The 19,425-nt window shown below is 33.8% G+C and overlaps 1 protein-coding gene across 4 annotated transcripts in view; it reads left to right on the forward strand.

Annotated features, from left to right (window-relative positions):
- Positions 1-3,428: 3,428 nt before the first annotated feature.
- Positions 3,429-19,425, forward strand: part of LOC124365048 (damage-control phosphatase ARMT1-like) — a 35,346-nt gene continuing 19,349 nt past the window's right edge. Inside the window, exons 1-2 of one of the 4 annotated variants that reach the window (XM_046820951.1) lie at positions 3,429-3,583; positions 18,552-18,641. In XM_046820951.1, the coding sequence (XP_046676907.1) occupies positions 3,534-3,583; positions 18,552-18,641 (140 nt within the window). In that variant the 5' untranslated portion in view covers positions 3,429-3,533. Of the gene's footprint in view, positions 3,584-14,193; positions 14,415-18,551; positions 18,642-19,425 lie in introns of those variants that run through there. The other 3 variants (XM_046820952.1, XM_046820953.1, XM_046820954.1) reach the window with 3 other exon arrangements.

The raw sequence follows: 19,425 nt of genomic DNA on the forward strand, positions 1-19,425 counted from the left end.
GCAAGGTGTAGTACTGTTTACATTGGTCTATCAATGAGACTCAGTCCAATGTCAAACCAGCTGTGCAGATACAGGTTTAATCCCAACACCAGACGCGCAGTAATATTCAAAGTCCACTTTTCAATATGCTCTAAAATAGTACACTTTGTTTCCCCAAAACATCAGTCTCTACTGCTACTATTGTGACTATTAAAGAAAAACTTTATAATAATTTAATGAAAAAGAGTTCAGTTAAACGTGTGAGTGAAATATACCTTCAATCCAAGAATAGCTCAAAAATGTGCTCAATATGCAACAACTGTGAGTACTTTTTTCACTTTAAATTTTAACTGTTAAAAAGTAGATAAAAAAACAAATCTATGATTAAGGTTTGTCACAGCATGATAAATGTTTGTATTTTACTCACTTAAACACATTTCAAAAAAACATTTATCACTTTTTAATGCATTTTTTAAGAACACTTGCCACTAAACACCTGCTACACCAGCCATACACCTATAGAAAAAAAGGTGTATTGACGGAACTACTCTACCATACTACGAAACAGTGAAAAATCTTGGTTTGACATTTAACTCGAATTTGACTTGGACGGAAGCGGTGAGGGATATATGTAAAAGAGTCTTCGCATCTGTCCTCTCACTGAAACGCTTACAAAGATTTCTACCTGAACGGATCAAACTACTGTTGACAAAATCACTAGTACTTCCACACTTCAATTACTCCAACTCTGTGATGAATGACATGACGGTAGCACTTAGTGAGAAGCTGCAAAGGACTGAAAACTACTGTTTACGTTACGTTTATGATGTGAGACGAGACCAACACATTACACCGTACTATATTCAGGGAAATATTTTGAAATTAAAAGAACAACGATCAATCAAAATACTAAATTTAGTTCATTCAATTTTACAATCTGGATTTCCAAAATATTTTTCAAAACTATTTCCAATTTATATCTCATGATAGTGTAAGAAGCACTCGCTCTGGTTCTCGTACCTTAAGAATGCCCCAACACAGGACTGTAGTATTTGATAGATCTTTTCAAGTGATGGGTTGTCGTCTGTGGAACTCCCTCCCCCCAGAAATCACTTCCATTGAGGGAGATCGGCGGTTTGTGGCGGCACTGAGACGTTTCTACCATGAACGGTTGGTCGGGGCGGGTCCGTCCTAGGGGTCTGTGGGTGTGGTGCTGGCATTGTGTGTGAGTGAGATAAAACACCATATATATTATTTATTTATAAATTATTGTTATTAGGTATTAGTAATAGTTTTTGGTTCTTATTAAAAATGGAAGTTGTAATATTATTTTGTGTTATGATTGTATAACTATATTTTTATTTATTTTTTTAGAAGTATATTTATAATTTTTTAGTGTTTAGATTAATGTTGAATTGAATGTCTTTAGTAAAGTAGATTAGTGTTAATATTAATTTGGTTAATATTTTGTTAATAATTATTGTTCAGGCAGGTTAAGTGTAAGAAAGGGCCATGAGGCCCTAACTTTGCCTGTTTAGATAAACAATTTTTCATTTCATTTTTATTTTCATATATAGTAAATACAATTAATTTAATTTAAAAGTAAAAAATAAAATTTGGAATGTCCTTATACTGTATTCGGACACCTGTATTTTTTCAACAGTTACAGGCCACATCTGTATAACAGGATGTTAGTATTTCCCTGCATTTTCTTTATTTTACAGTTTGTTATTGACGATGGAATGTTTAATAGGATTTCGGACATTTGCCATCATTATATGTTTAAAAACTTTTAACACGTTTCGAGAATTGGAATCTATCTTCTTCGTCAGTATCCCACTTTCATCCTTGTTGGTGTGATTGTGTTTCTCGTACTCTTGACTTGTGCTCAGGACTTGCATTCTCTGCAGTGACAACGCCTGGACTAGACTCTAAGCAGCTTTTATGTATGTACTAATACCTCCCCCAACTGATGAAGAGGATACATTCCAATTCTCGAAACGTTGTGTTATACCTTTTGTAACATATAACGATGGCAAATCCATGCATTTCTTCAAAAGGCAGAATATCTGGACATTAGTACCCAAAAGGTATTATAAATAATGTGAGTTTTGATACAAAAATATTTTATATACTGCTAAATAAGATGTTATTTCTAAATTTTCATTTAAAGTAATACTATTTCAAACATTCCAATATAACATGTTAAAAGAATAATGCAAAATTTTCAGGAAAGTGATGCATTCCAAGTTTTTTTCAATTAAAAAGTGATATATATATATATATATATATATATATATAAATTGCATCAACTTCATCACACTCTCCATCAAATTACATTTTCTGAAACTAGATAAAATTAAAAAATATATTTTGTTGGAACTTGAAACATATACTAATTACGTAGGCTTGGTCTTATTTCATACAAAAATAAAAAAAGTACCAAATCATTTTCCAAAATAAAATTTGATTGTTACTTTTAAAAATAAATTTTAATGAACAAATTATGACAGTGCATAATAAAGTAACCTTTTTCCTTCAAACAGAATGTCTTTGTGGTTGAAAATGCGGACATAAGATATCCCAATGTTCTATGTTATTCTTTTTTTTTTTAATGAAGAAGATTATCCTTTCAGTCTGGTAAAGGCAAGCCTGATCTTCCTATTCTATTAAAACTTTCAAACAACTTTTTTATGAATTTTGTATAATTTTTTATAAAATACATCTGCACAACCCAAATAAGTGATTTTCTAATAAAAGAGGTAATCTCATTACCAGTTCTTGGTTAGTGGTTTGTTGTATTTTTTAATAGGTTTCTAATGTGAAATAAGAGGTGAACATTCAATCAATTTTTAAAAAGCTAGATTTTGCGATAATGTGTTTATACAAACACTATTTTATGGCAAACATCATAATTCTACATCATAGTTTCCAAAACATAAAATTGTATCCAAACTCATTATTCAATTTTTTGTAACATGAATGAGAATTTTTTATGAAGATCCAGTTTGTGCCTTTTGTTAACCAAATAATGGTCTTAATCATAAAAGTTGTTTTAGTTTTAGAAAATTTCATTTTTCTTGAATGTCTTAGAAAATAAGTTTTAAAACTATTAGTTTCATGAGATAGCATGGTAACACATGTAAGCTAAGCTAAACCTAAATTCCAAATTTGTTCAAAATCTGACCATTGTTGAAATTTTTAATAGTGATCACAGATATACATATACACACGGACAAACCTCGTTATAAAAATCAAATTTGTCAAAGTCAGGATTTGAAAATCAAACTCTAATGTGGAGACTCATGTTCCAACTAAATATAGTTGAAACTTGTAAATCTTCTTATCACAACTCATCATACTGCATGAATGCATAATCTATGCCTGTAATGAATAGTATGTACTTTGTGCATACATTAGAAAAATGTCATCTCTTATCATCTTCATCTTAATTGTTTATAATCATCTGGCATCTGTCAGAAGAGTACACCTTGGGGTCAAGTTTAGTTAGATTGTGATTTATTAGTGTAGTACTGTAATATTTTTTATGATAAATGGTTCACATGTGTATTTTTCTAAGGTCAGTCACCATAATAATTTTATTGTAAGTATAATAATTAAAGTGCATTATTTTTAACAAGTCATACAATAAAGCTTGTTTTGTTTAGAAAGGCATGTTTTGTTTATCACAGGAAATATATTCAATGTACATTGTAATATATGTTTTAGTATATTATAAATCAGGAACTCTATCTGAATGTTTTTCCTGTAAAAATACAGAACTAATCGACTTTAAATTTGGCAAGTACTGGATACATGTATGAGGATAATATTTATCTTTAAATGTATAATTTTGTTAGCTGAATGTTTGTTTGAGTACATTTTAAGTGTTAGGAACAGTAACATTAATATATGAAATAGATGGCTAACTTTCTATTCAGCATCTAATTTCAGTTAAAATTAATTACATTTTAATACATTTATTTACTTGCACTTTTAAATATTGCCAAACACAAATTGTTGTGTAGGTAACATCTATAGACAACTTTTAAAAGTTTAACAACAGCTTGTTTTCCTTAAAACATTCAATCTCCTTTATGAAGAGTTTTAGGATAAGTTTTAGAAGATTAGATGAGAAACAACTTTAATATTATTAATTTATAACTCAGGTTATTTTTGGTAAAGATAAGCTACAAAAGTAAACATAACTTTAACACTTTAATGTACATTGGTAAGTCAACTAGAAAATTACAAGTAATTACGAATAAATAGTTAGCCATACATTAAATATACTGCACCTTGAAGTTAATCTAGGATTATAACGAAGATTTGGATCCAGAATGTATTAGATGGGGTTAGGTCAACTTCCGGAGCTTTTACACAGTCAAGAGGAGTTATACGTACATGAATTTTCTGTTTACGTTTTGATTCAACTTCATATTATAGACAGTCAGTTAATTTTATTGTTCCCTGCTCATACTCCTCGAAACTTTCCCGTTTACCTTTTATCAGGCTTCTCGATGATTTCAACAATGATGCGGCTGTATTCATGTTGTTTATAGGGTTTTGTAAAGATTCACTAGTTTTGTTTACTTGATCCAAAGTATCATCCCAAAAAACGGCATACAGCACTCTTTCCAAGTTGTTCATTTTTCGAACTAAACCCAGAGCAGCTACTCTTGATACCCCTGAATCCTCCATGTCTTCTGAAATATTCCCTATTGCCTGCTTTATTTCTTGATATCCTCGCAAAGCTTTGGTAGCATCAGCTCGACATGTCCATTGTGTTTGCGACGTTTTTTCAGTTCCTGCTTGTTTCAAGACTTTGGTTAGATTCTGGTATGTTTTGATTGAGGCTGTGAAATATACCAAAATCAACAAACTAGCTACGATAATAAAACATGACCAGTGACATCATTATGTCATTGTTACTGTGGTGCAGGCCCCTAGGCACAAAAAATCTATGTTGCCTATGTTTAATTCCAGCCCTGGTTGTACAGAACAATTTTGTGCACAAATACTTATGACTGCCCCTTTCATAGATGTGCTAAGCTTTATTTTAAATTCTGCCATTGGCAATTTTGACACTTCACATGTTTATAAATAACTAAATCTCTAAAACTAGTAAAGCTAAAGAAGCCAAACTCGGCACATAGATTTGAATAGGTAAGAGGAAGATTAAAAAAGAAATAATTGTGTTATTTTCTTTCATATTAACAAAATGGCGTCTGTTGAAAATCTTTAAAGTCAAATAAAAAACCCAGTATAGTTATAAAAAATGTACTAGACACCAACTATTGACCCGTCAAAGCATAAGCGAGCATGGCCAATTTAATGGTAACGCTTGCACAAGCCAGAAGCAACAAAGATTTTGTCTTTTGATAGGCATCAGAAAATAGACATCAGATGTATCTGGATCCCTCACAAAAATCTCTTGAAAATGTAGAAAATAAAATTCTTTAAGCTGATTTTAAGGTTTGGGTGGTAATAACAATCAGCTATAGATTATTGATGATAATACACACTGCGAAAGCCTCGTCTTGGACTCTGTCATGCAAGCTGACCAATCAAATCATACCAATTTTGCTGTTGATCACATTTGCTTGCATGAAATAGCAATGTCATAAATTAACTTGATAAAATATATAAGGTCAGTAATATAATAAATTTATTTTCATAATTTAAAGAGCTGAAATATGAAAGTGCAATTCTGCAATAATCATGTAAGAGCACTGCATAAAACAATTCAATATAGAATCATTGTTTGTAGATTTTGCCAGTCTGTCAAAGAAGCTTTTATCACAAGACAAACAAGTTTTGGCGGTTAAAATGAGATAAGTGTACAAGATTGTCCTTTTAGACCACAAATCCATGAAGTTCTAATGAGACTCAAACTCACCAAACGCTGCAGAGACTTGAATGGAATCAGATAAGAATGAATTTAATGGTGAAGGAGATGATGAAGGAATCCAAATCCCATTTTAATAGTTTTCTTCGTATTTAACAGGGCTGACTGATTGAAATTTTTGAAGACAACTGTCCTCTCTAGCTCAGAATTTAGCTTTCAGTGACGTGCACCAATCAGAATGCTTCTAAATATGTAAAACAACTGCTTGATTGAACTTGGCAACTTTGACGGAAGATTCAACACCTTAACAGCAAGGGAAAGGGATATCTCAAAATCCTATCTGCATCTACATGCCTACGTTACCTACGTGTGCTTGAGATAGCAAAGTAACTGTACAAGCAGTTCTTGCCATGATTTAAAAAAGTAGCCAAGGTGGAATTTCAGCCCATCAGGTCAGTATTTGGCCATTTCAAGTGTAGTGGTGAGTGCCTTCAAAGTACTCGTAGCTCTGTATGGGAGCCATCACTCACATGCGAGTCATGATAACCACATTGGATATGCAAAACTTATTAAAATCAGTCAGGTGGACCCTATGCGCTTATGGAGTGGTTCTTTGAATTTTAATCAGAGTGCAGACTGGGACAGGTAACATGGTTCTAGTAAAAAAAGAGGATCATAATCCAGGACTAAATAGACCAAGAGCATCCTAAAGTATATCGACCAGATTTTTTACGAAATAGACAAGGCCGTGGGAATCATGAAACTATTATAATGAAAAACTTTGGTCAATCTGGTAGTCTTATAGATAGCAAGTAGCAGCTGGTCTGTCACACTTCATGCTCCTATAAAGTGCGAGATTTTTGCATGTACACTACACTCTGAATTCTACAGCAACAAGGTGTTCAATCAATCATTCTTTATTACAATATCATCAAGACATGTGATAGAGTCAAGGTACAAAAATTAGTGATTCAAACTAAAGGCTTAATATTCTGCTTCAAATGTTCATGTTGTCCTGATGCAGTTGGTGTTTTCTATAAATTCTTGAAGAGTGTAGACAGGTCTCTCAAGAAGCTACCTCTTAAGTTCCTTCTTCAGCCCCAGTCCTGTCAGGCTTCCCAGGGTTGGCGGGAGCAGGTTTTTCAGTCTTCGGCCAGCATATGTTGGTGTTTTCTCCTTAAGGGATGTGCGATGTATTGGCAGGATGCATTGTGACGCATGCCGGGTATCATAGGAGTGGAGGTCTCTTCCTGTAGGGACATTCGTTCTGTCGACGTGCAGTATGACTTCCTGTATGTAGAGAGCCACCACAGTCATTATTCCTAGTGTTTCGAATGCTTTTCGGCAGGACTCCCGCGGCCCAAGGTCTGCAAGAGCCCTTATTGCTTTTTTTTGAAGGATAAATATTCGGTTGACATTAGCAACTGATGTTCCTCCCCATATAATGAGGCCATATCTGATATGGGCTTCTATTAGTGCATAATATGCTGTTTTTGCTGCTTGAGGGCCACCAATTTGTTTGATCCTTCGCACAACGTAAATACCTGAGCTGATCTTCGTGCACATGCTGTCTACGTGGTGATTCCAGGAAAGCTTATCATCCAAGGTTAGCCCGAGAAATTTCGTATGTCTTTCCATCAGTACGCCTGGGGTCTCAAGAATTTCTTCTCTCTTCCTGCTGAAATTCATCTGGCATGTCTTGGAGGGGTTTACTGCTAGGTCATTTGCTTTACAGTATTGAAATGCTTTATTCAGAGCGGTTGCTGTGTCTGTGTAAAGATCATTTGCACTGGTGTTTTTGAGCAGTATCGTTGTATCGTCTGCATACATTACTGTCATTATATTCGGGTTCTGAATATAGCTAGCAAAATCGTTTGTCAGCAGTATGAATAAGACTGGTCCCAGGACGGATCCTTGGGGCACACCACGTGTCACTGGCAATGGGTTGGAGCGGTGCTTGCTCGTGACACGGTTCTTGGTTTGTTGCAATTCTGTGACTTGCGTTCACCCTTTCAGGTAGCTTATGAACCAGCTTTTTAACAAATGTCTTACTCCAAGGCCTTCTAGTTTTTCTGAGATTAATTCATGCCCTAGGCAGTCGAAGGCCTTGCTGTAGTCTAGAAATACAGCTGTAACAAAATTTCCTTTGTCAATTTGTTCTACAAGAAACTCTACCAGGCTCACTATGGCAGAGGTCGTTGACCTACCTCTTAAAAATCTGTGTTGGCTTTCTGTTACAAGATGTTGGTGGTTGAGGTGGCTCATAAGTCTTCTCAGTGCTATTTTTTTCGATTATTTTGGAGAATGTCGATAACAAAGAGATCGGTCTATAGTTTTGGGTTTCTGTTGTTTCTCCTTTTTTGTGCAGAGGGTATACTTTGCTTATTTTGAGGTCTGAGGGAAAGTGACCATTTTGAAAGGATTTATTTATTATGCCTGCCAGGGGGGCTGTCAATTCATGTTTGAGGTGTTTCACCATCTTTGATGTGTAGTCATCGACACCACTTGAGGATTTGGATTTTAGGGAGTCAATTATATCTTCCACTTCTTTAGGGGTGGTTCTACTCAAAAGAAGCTCTTGATGGGTGTTTCCTAATGTTTGTAGGTTGATCACATCATTGACTTTCTCTGGTAAGTCCGAGTGTTGTTTAAAGGGTGGTTTCAGCTATCCGGATGAAGAATGTGTTCAGGTGTTCAGCCACCTCTGCGGGATCACTGGTCATTTGATTGTTGATTTTCAGCTGTATTTTTGTATTCCTTTCTTTTTTCCCTCTTCTTTGTGAGTTTATTATCTGCCATAAGGCTTTTGATTTATTGTCAGACTGTTCGATGAATTCAGCTGTTGAAGTTTGTCTTAGGTTTCTCAGTTTCAGATCATAACTTTTCTTTTTGGTGATCATCTCTGCTCTGTCCAGTAAGTTGCCTGTTGTTTCATGTTTGTTCAACGCTCTGACGAAGTCTTCCCTGAGAGTTTTAACTTCTTGATCATAGTACATGATATGCTTGTCTGCTTTTCTGTATCTGTTGTTTGATTTTCTTCTAGGGCATGTGTGTTCCAAAGCTGCTTGTAGGATTGCATTGAATATGCTGTAAGCTGTCTCTGCATCAGTGCTCTGGTGTACACTGTCCCAGTTCTGTTGTGCAAGGAGTGATTTAAGACGGTTCAAGTTCCTTGTGCATAGATTTCTATTCACTGTGGCCCCTATACTGTTATCTTCAAGTTGAATGTTCACCCAGCACTGCTGTGCAGTGTGGTCTGACAGGCCTGTTTGAAAAACTTCAGCGCTGATGTTGGTCTGTGGGAGGTTAGAAACATATGCAGTCAATTGATGTTGCTGACTCAGGGGTTACTCGAGTTGCGGGCAGGGCCAGCCTTCTTATATTGTGTGTGGTGAGTTCTTGTTCGAGGATTCTACTTTTTACATCTTGTTTTAGGTTATCAATATTGGTGTCACCAATAATGATTGTGTACCTGTTGTGAGACTGGTTTTCCTCCAAGATACTTGACAAAATTTCCATTGCAGGTCCTATGTTGTCTCCCGGGGGCGGTACAACCCAAGTATGTTTATGTTGTGGTTTTTAACCCTGATTCGGATCATCGCTACCTCACAGACGAGCTCCAGGCTGTGCTGTGACACATCAACGACTTCAACACTGTTGGTCCAATTAAAGTGGTTGCTCTCTGGATAGCAAGTTTTGACAGAATTGATTCCAACCACCTTCCATCATTGTTTGGTGCTATTCCCATTAATTTGATTGTTTTTTAAAATACAGTGGGTTTATTAGAGAAACGGGTAACTCAACATCTTGAAGTCTAAGTACACATTGTGAAAAACTGGTAAGAATCGCTACTCAGAAAATATCTTGTGTATATCAATGGAAAGTTAATGCCTTACACAATTATAACAACCATTTTTGAAGAGAAGTTTTACTACTCCAGATGAGTTTTTATCCATACATGGATCAACATATAAAGATAAAATATGCTGCGTTATATATCAATCTAGCGAATCCAAAGCAGCCATCAATGATACACACATCAAATAAATCAGATCAATATACCCACATACAATACATTTGAAGAGAATATTGAACATGTTCTTAACTAAAATGTATAACTTAAAAACATTTCAATCTTTTAAGATGTAACCTCAATCCCTAAGTATTTTCATTGAGTGATGAATGCACCGGACTTGCCTTGACACACATCCCCATATTTGTCCTAATCCTCCACCACCTTCAGGCAGATACAATGTACCGACATATTCCAATATTTATTGTAACCTCCAGGGATGCCTTTCCCAGGGCAGATGGCGGAAGAAAATGTGCCTCTGCGTCATTGAGAATGCCCAGTCTTAACCATCACGTGCAAGTAATGACCGAAAACATCCGTGACACAGCAATAGTTGCATGAGGAAATAGTGTAACTCACCGTGCCTCCATTAAACCCATTGCTGAAACTATAGAATAGCGCAGTCCAATGTCTTTGAGTATGTGTTCCTATCTCTCTTGCTTGTGCTGTAGATGTGGTTGTGATCTCGACCTTCACCATACCTTAACCAATTTTTACCTTGCCACTGGTAAAGCATTTTCCTTTGTTGCCAAGAACTTGAAGGATGACTCCAGTGAAGATCAGGATTGCCGACTCGGATACTACATGGTAAGCAGATGACTCTGCTGCTTGAAGCTGCACTCGAGCGAGTTGCAACCTGTACTTGTCTTTATCCAGCCCATCTGCCCACACTTCAGTAATTTTAATCTAGCCTGTAGAGGAGTATGGACTGAACAGCAGACATAAACAATCTTCTCCTACTGGCACTGGGACCACCAGCATTGGCGTGTTAAATGCCTTATCTGCTGAACGGAAAGTCCTGCTAAACTTGTTTACCCATAACTCCGATTTAGTTGGTGGCATTGTGGTCTGGACATTAACACTTTCCATGCAGGGAAAGAACGGTGACATTAAATGTAACAAGAAATACTACTCTGTGGGATTAAAGACAGTATCTCTCTGATCTGTACACATCTTTCTGCACCTCTAAGATGACCATCCCTTTACAAAGCCAGGGTAGATGAAGTCTCGATTGAATCTGGCAGGAGCAGATACTTTTTCAAGGTTTTCTTGTTGTGTATACCATGAAGAGCGACCTGGAGATTATGGTAGATCTGGGTCAGCTTTCCCTTTGCTTGTTAGTGCGAGTTTAGCAGCTTTGTAATGGAGGCAAAGAATCCCTAAGCTAGCATATTGTACATTTTCACCAACAACTTTACTAGACCTAAACACCTAAAACATCCCCATTGCAAGTGCCCATGGATCAAAGACGACCAATCCTTAGCTTCTGTCAGTTATTGTCCATGCTCCTATTAATGATCTGGTGGAGATATCAGCCCTCATAGCGACTCGACTTAGCCAAAGTGCCGCAAGATCTTTAGGCACTCTCCTTGGTTAAATTATATGTCACCTTCAACTTGTAGGTTTCAAATGACATGTCCTACTCGAGACGCGGATGCTCTGTGTGAACCATAATATATTATGTTGAAAATCATTTACTTGAGGTAACTGATCGTGAAATTGATGATGCCTCTCCTACTAACCAGAAAATCTTTATAGAAACGAATTACATGCAATAGTGATTGCAGGGATCTTGCCCTCTGCCTTAGTTTGGAATGATGAGTTCAGCTCCAACAGCAAAGTCCGAGCTATGTTTTCCTCGAGAATTGATAAAAGGCATTCCTTACTCGATACAGCAATCGCTTTAAAATCACTACTGACAGTATGTCAATTTGTGCTGAGTACAGTATTTTCTAGACAGTCAATCTTATCATGAAACCCTTAAATAGTCTCACTAATACTACGTAATAATAAAAATATTTCTTCCACCTCAGTCGGAAGAAAGGTAGATTTCACATAAGGCTGCATGATCTTGGAATGTATTTGTATTGTAAACTCTCGTTGACATCACTGTATGACTTAGCAAAGATTTACTCAACCTACAATGACCAAAAGAGAGATTATTTTTACTGTTGTGTTATAACTATGAACATCTTCATTAATCATCAAAACAGAGGACTTTTTCATAAATAACAAGGTCAAGGATGTAGATATTAACAACAGTATTGATTTTAAATGTCTATGAAAATAGGTTTACAGTAATCAAGGGATTCAGCATTACCAAGTATTCTGACAGCTTTTTCATTTAATAAAATTAAAATTTCATTTAAGAGGTTCGAATCTCCCCAGAATAACAGAACATGTTTTATAAACGATTGGAAGAGAGCAAAGTAAATCATTCTGAAATAATTCACAGTTAAAAGAGACGATAATCACCTCAAGAGGTAAATTACTCTGGACAACCTAGGCAAAACATTGTCTATATCACTTTCTCAGGTAAGCTGATGATCTATGTATACACATAAGAACAGAGCACTAGTTATATTAACAAAATTGGATTGAGGCGTATTAAAATACCTTAGAGTGAAAATTGGATTGAGGCGTATTAAAATACCTTAGAGTGAAAATTGGATTGAGGCGTATTAAAATACCTTAGAGTGAAAATTGGATTGAGGCGTATTAAAATACCTTAGAGTGAATACAATATTTTGAGTTTTACCGTGATTTAAGTAAAAAGAGTTTGCCTGAAACCATACAGATGCATCAGTGTCGCTACGATCATATAGGTTAATTGTCACCATACATTAACAATTTTTGTCCTAACATTTAGAGGAAGATCATTAATACAAATTAGGAATTGAAGAGGACCAAGAACTAAACCCTGGGGAACACTAAACTCAATCTCAATATCCTGTGACCACTATCCACTAATACAGACACTCTGCCTACGGTTAGGAAGATAGGACGTAAATAACCTGAGAGCAGCCCCATGTATGCCATAGTGATCAAGCTTCGACAATGAATCTGCATGACGCAGTGTCAAAGGCCCTGGTCATATCACATAAGGTAGACTGTGCAAAGAGCCTATTCTCAAAGAAATACAACGCTTGGTAAACTAGCTCGTCCACAGCACCCATGGTTGCCTACGTTTCTGAAAACCAAACTGAAAATTTGACAACATACAATTATTCTCAAGAAAAGCACTTACTTGATCATGAATAATGTTTTCAAACACTTATGGAAGAACAGGAACTATCGAAAAAGGACGGAACCATTCTGGTTTGTCTCTAGGACCCTTCTTTTACACTGGACAAACACGAGCTTATTTTAACTCAGAAATATGCCTTCCTGCACACAGTGGTCTATAAAGATAGTTATAGATTTAACAATGCAGTTAATTGTTTTCATCATGTTGGTTGACATAAAATATAAATCTTGGCTATTAGAGTTGCCACGTTTTTATTTGCTCTTAGAACATCCTCTGTAGACAATGTTTTCCAAAAAAATACTGAATCTATCCTGTTAAAATTCACTACCAAGTCTATGGCAGAAGTATTAGTGGTAATCAATATTTGATTTTTAATATCCTTAACAGACGACTCTAGATAGAACTATTAAAAGTGGAGATGGAGATATCTGAGTTACATTAGCCTTCCAATTCAAAGTACAGTTATTCTTAATAAAATTCCAAGCAGGTTTACTTCCTGCTATAAGACAGTTTAGCCTCATAAATTTTAGTTCTATAGTGGATTTTAACTTCAGTTAGGTAGTTTTTTCTTAACATTAGCACTTAAGGAATTGATGGTTGATTGTCAATTGTTGAAACAAATAGATAAATGTTGTGTTTTTTTTAGTGTTCAGTTTGAGTTAGTTCGCAATATACCAGTCCTTAATTGAATTAAAACTAGTTTCAATAACAGAACTAGTAAAGTCTTGTGGAGTATTTTTGACGCAAAAACCTATGTCATCAGCAAATAAAAAGAAAGAAAAAAAACATTTTGTGTGTTATTAATAGTTAAAAAGCAAGTCATTAACTATTAAAATAAACAGAACAGGGCCAAAAATAGAGCCATGAGGCACACAATGCTTAACAATATTTTTAACAGAGAAACAACCATCTACTAAACGATTTTGCCATCTACTGCTGAAATACAATTTTTAAAAGTTAACAATTCTATCGTCAAATTGATAAAAGAACAACTTATCAAGTAAGACATTATAAATATTGAATTATGTAACTTATCCATAATAAATCAGTATAAACCTGGATTATGGAACCTTCTGAATATAAACTCATAATCATATGCTATAAATTGTTCTTTTTTGAAATCTTAGACATATGTGCATCCAGCGGTCTAACGACAAAACACACCACGCCAGCTACGTCCGGCAGTCGTATAATCTAGGGTATAATAAAAAAAGTTCTTATCAAATTGTGGAACAGCTGGGAGAACATCAGCAGTGAAGATCACGGTGATCAGATGGCACTATGACAGACGGACAAGAAAAATCAAAGTGATCAGAAGTTTAGGTACAGCTTAGTCTGCTTAGTTTGGAATTTGAAGTTTTAACGAGTGGATATAGGAGGAATGGTTTGAAATTTGAAATTAATGTGTGTTTTATCTGTTGATATTGAATACAAATAATTATTTGTAGTCACAAGGATTAAGTAGCAATTTATTTTATTAAAATGAGGTAAGTTGATAGATGTAATGTATTGAACAATCGTTTCAGTAATAAGTTAACAAGTAGAAGTAGTAATGATAATTATTTATAATCCATCTTGTTTTTTTCAAACTTTACATCTCTATTACTTTTATAACACGCAACAATATAAACAATTAAATTAATTAGTTAAAGTGTAATAACGATAGTGTTGTTTACAAATTCTGTGTGTGAAGTTTTATGTAAACAGATACTTCAAAAATGCAAATTCCCATAATAATAAAAAGATATTTGCAATGCATCTGAGGAGGCACTTGAAAGACACATCTGTGTGCCTTGTTCTGCCAGACAAAAATTTGTTTTTAGATGCATAACCTAGTTGTAGTGTATTAAATCTTCTATATTTTAAATGGCTGCAGTATAATAAGCAGCCATCACCTCAATTAAATCAGGGTATCAAATTATAAGTTAGAAATAGCGTCATTTCTTGTCAAATCAACCACACAAAAAGAAAAAGGGTTTGACACCCATCATCTCAGATTTTTATGAAACTGGGCATGGTTTTTCTATTCATTTATGTAAGTAACGATACCAAATTTTTCCCCTGTATCTCTTGCGGTTTCAATTTTATAAGGTCTTGAAGATTAGGATTTTTATTATTCAACCGTGAGAAATGAAACTTGTTTTCCGATGGGAAAAAAATACCATGAATAATGTAAAATATAAATAAAACTACCTGATCTATTGAATACAAAAACATTCTAATTATAATGTATTGAATAAAATTATGTTCCAATCTAATTCAAGTAACAAAAATCATTTGTATAGTATTTGAGTAAAAACCGCAAGTACAATGGGAAATACATGTGTTATTTATGTCACAAGCTGTCAGACACATTTATCCCTCAAAATAGTATAATGCTATAGTATAATAGCTAAATGTTACATTTTATAAATACACATAGCCTCTGAGATTGTTTATTCATCATTAGAGTGTAATTTAAAATACATATAATGTAATTTGGTTAAACATTTTGGTTTCAGTAGTTTTAGAAAATATTTCTTGATTATTGAAGATTCGATTGACAGCCTCTTAAGTATTTTTTTATGGATATCACCTTCAACAAAGAATAATATTTTAAATTTGGGATAGCCACGTCATTCCAAATTTTATCTAGTTTCTGACAAAGTATAATATTATAGGCTTACATGTTTTATGAAAGATAAATTAGTTGCTAACAGCATAGTGCAAAATGACTTGATTTGGTAACATAAATACCTGCAATTGTTTTTAAAAAATACACAAAAATATTTATTTTTACTCTCCATGTGTTTAAGCTACACCAATACTTAGAACATAACATGCAGTAATAAATAAAAGTTGTCCATTTTTATCGTAATACCTATAATGAACTAAAACAATCAAAATAGCCTAGGGTATGCAGGGCTACTAATCACAAATATTATCGGGTATTTAACTTATTTCTTCATATTATCACAAATTTTTATTAAAATGCAATGTATAAGGGTATATAAACATAAAATGAGGATTATTTCATCAAATAATTACCCTTACAGTTGAAATAAAATAACTCCGGAAAAATAGCATAATTGTGTAGCTTATGCTATTTAAATTCTAGGCATATTGAACTTGTTAGCTGCCATGATGTGTTCTTGGACCAATGATGTCTTCATACCAATATGCACAACAACAAAAGACAAAAATGTTATTGAGATCAGGGTAGTATACATTTGGTACTTCGCCCATAACCTGCAAGTGCTGATAACATTTTTCCCAGTGCTGAGCCATTTTTGTTTTTCTACACTATTTTATTAATCTAGGTCCTTAACTATAATATATATTTTTTCAGAAAATTAAGAAGACTAATATAAAAATAAATTAAATCACTTACCTTTATTTAAAATTTTAGTTCTGGTAATCTTTTTTAAATTTGCAAATTTTTATTTTTTTCGTAGCGTTTGTGTTTGATTACTATTAAATCAAAAGAAAACGCATTATATACAAAATATTCCATGTTTATTTGTGATTTTGACATATATAACACAGCCATTATTTCGAAGGATAGAAGTAATAAAGTCGTTATACAAAAGACAGACTGAGAACGGATGCTCAACTAACGTAAAAACAGTTGACAGCGATTTACTGCTTGTAGCGACATACAATCAGTAAAATATATTGTTTGTGGCACATTTGATATAGTTGATATAGAATTTATTTCTGAGTACCTATATATATATATATATGTATATATATCAATATGAAAAGAATTAGAAAAATTATTACAATGGAATTAGTAAACCAATGTTTTAATTGTCTCGATCGAGGCAGTTAGCGCTTGGATGGTCAAACTTTTTATCAGTACACAGTCAAGGCTGATGACTCAATACTCATTTCCCATTACTACTTTCTTGAGACTGACATCTGCTAGCTAATATGTAGATTTACAATTCATAAAATCCATAAAAATAAGGCCAAGTATAACATGCTATGTATTTTCTTGTTTAATATGAAGCTGGTTATATAGGGAAAATACATTTGACCTACTTGAACCATCCAAAATAATATGTACCATCTAAAACATCTAATAGCTATTTTGTTTAAAATGTTTAATATGAGTAGGAATATTTATACTTATAAAGAAGAAACCATGAATAAAGTGACTGTTCAAAAAAGTATGTATATGATAAAACTTTTTGCCTACGATTTTTGAGAAATTGGAGGTAACCCACTTATAAATAACTACTGGTAACTTTTAATTATGTCATAGGTATGCTGAGAAGTATATCGTTATATAATTATATTGGGTACAATATTAGCCAAAAGATGAAAAATTTTACTTAAATATAAATTTTTTGTAGTGAAAAGTTCCGAACGGAAAAAAGTAAAAACAATTTTGCTCTTCTTGCTTATCACTTAGCAATCATTTAAAATACAGTACTGTTTGTTCAAAATAAGTTAGAGCTATATGGAAACACATTTGATATAATTATTTTCCATTTACAATTGCGAAATATCAATAAACCGAAATCAAAACACAATAAACAAGTACTCGATAACAGCTATAGTAGCAAACCGCTGATGGCGCAGTGGTATTGATTCATGAATAAAGTATAACATCCCAAAGCAGTATAATATATGTAAACTGTGCCATAGAGGTAGCTTTCAAATCTCCACTTTACAGTGACATAAAATATAAATAATTTTTGAAGCAGTTATAGCCGCTACGTACATTTTACATTGTAACTGATTAGGCATCATATTCCGGTCCCAAGCACTTTGGGAAGTGTGTAAAGGGACCAGAATTCGGTGCTAAGTAGTGGAAGGGTTAAAAAGTAACTTTGCTCTTCAACCTAAAGGCTCCTTCCCTTTGCTTTTCTGAGTAAATATATTTAATGGATTTCTGTATTAGGTCAGAGAACGGGATGTCTTGACAAAATGCTTCAACCCTTTTCAATTCCAATTGCACATATGGCTGTCAAAATTATATGAATGAAATTCAGAGTTTGATTATACAGATGTTCACAAATTAACTTCATGTTTTAAATTATAAATCTTTCACTTACACTATTCCAAAATGGTCACAAAGAATCGATCTTTCTAACAAAGCTGTAAAATAAACTTTATATAGCCTAGTGTCTTACTAATGATATACATGTATAACTGGCAGTGTTACAACTTGATATGGTTCTATATGTAAATCAGCTAAAAATTATATCTTAATTACACACTTTATTAAGTAATATTGCATTGTTGTTTTACTTGTCAAAGATATTTATTTTTTGTTTTAGTGTTTGAATGTTAATGCCTTTCATTTAACATTTTTTTTATTTGATGTTATGTTAAAAGTCTGTTCAGCTTTACTTGTACTAGTCATGTTTGTAAGTGTGCAATTTTTGAAATAAAGTTTGTTGTCAAAAAATTGTTTTGATTAAGGTAATAGAAAAATGCCAAATAGAGGTATGATAAAAAAAATAAACATAATTTTTTAGTTGCTAAGATTGAAAGGGTCAAGGAATGTCTGTGATGCCAGTATCAAGCGTTCACCTAAGACGATCCTGTTTTATTGCTGGAAATGTGTATGTAGGTATGTGCATAATAACAGTTCATTTTACTGCCATGGTTCTTAATAATGTATCTCTTTTCAGTGCTGTTGAAGAAACACAATCCAAAGTAGCAACTGACATACAAGATATTACCCCTCCCTGGGATGTGCCTCTCAGTGCAAAGTACATGAGGTAAACTACCGCCTCTATTATGTTTTTTGGAAAGATTGTCTTAGCTTAACGTAACAGTATACTGTTGCAGGAAGGAGCATTAAATAAAACAATCCTTGCCATTTCTCTTAGATCATATGAATTGGCTTAATGGATCATACAGAAAAAACTAATTTTGATTTTGTTGGTTCATGTAATAAAGGTCCTATATACCCAACCAATAAAACATTAGTAGTTAAAAGCATCACTTAGATTATTATTGACAGTGTGTTAAGATAGAGTGTTGCTGGCAGAGCTAGGGCTCATTGCTACTGTAATGATGGAAAAACAGGATTCTTCTTCTACAATATCTTCTACAATAATATGGATATGCTCAAATGGTTTTTTTAACATTTTTATTTGTATAATATAGAAAACATTTGATTGATCCACAATCAATATACTTTTCTTCCAATTTTTTTTTTTCTTTACATAAATTTCTAAAACATAAAATAAAGTTTCAATCACTACATTGAAAAACACACTGATCATTGCTGATAAAAGTCTTTTGCGTTGTGTCTGAAGAAGATAGCCTTTATATCGAAAGGCCTTACAAAATACAAAGTTGTCAGTATTGGTTGGTGTGTTTTTCAATCTAGTGATTGAATTAAGCACAAGCTCCATCTTCAACATAAAAAAGTTACTGTCTGGATGCAAACTGATGGTAAAGCCAGTATATCTTGCCACTTTGAAATCGGTGATACAAGGTGAGGGGTAGTTATCATGGTTCAATGAAGCTGATGAGATTACAAGTTGTTTGAAAAAT

The sequence above is a fragment of the Homalodisca vitripennis genome, chromosome 6 (assembly GCF_021130785.1).
Source record: "Homalodisca vitripennis isolate AUS2020 chromosome 6, UT_GWSS_2.1, whole genome shotgun sequence".
Taxonomy (NCBI): domain Eukaryota; kingdom Metazoa; phylum Arthropoda; class Insecta; order Hemiptera; family Cicadellidae; genus Homalodisca; species Homalodisca vitripennis.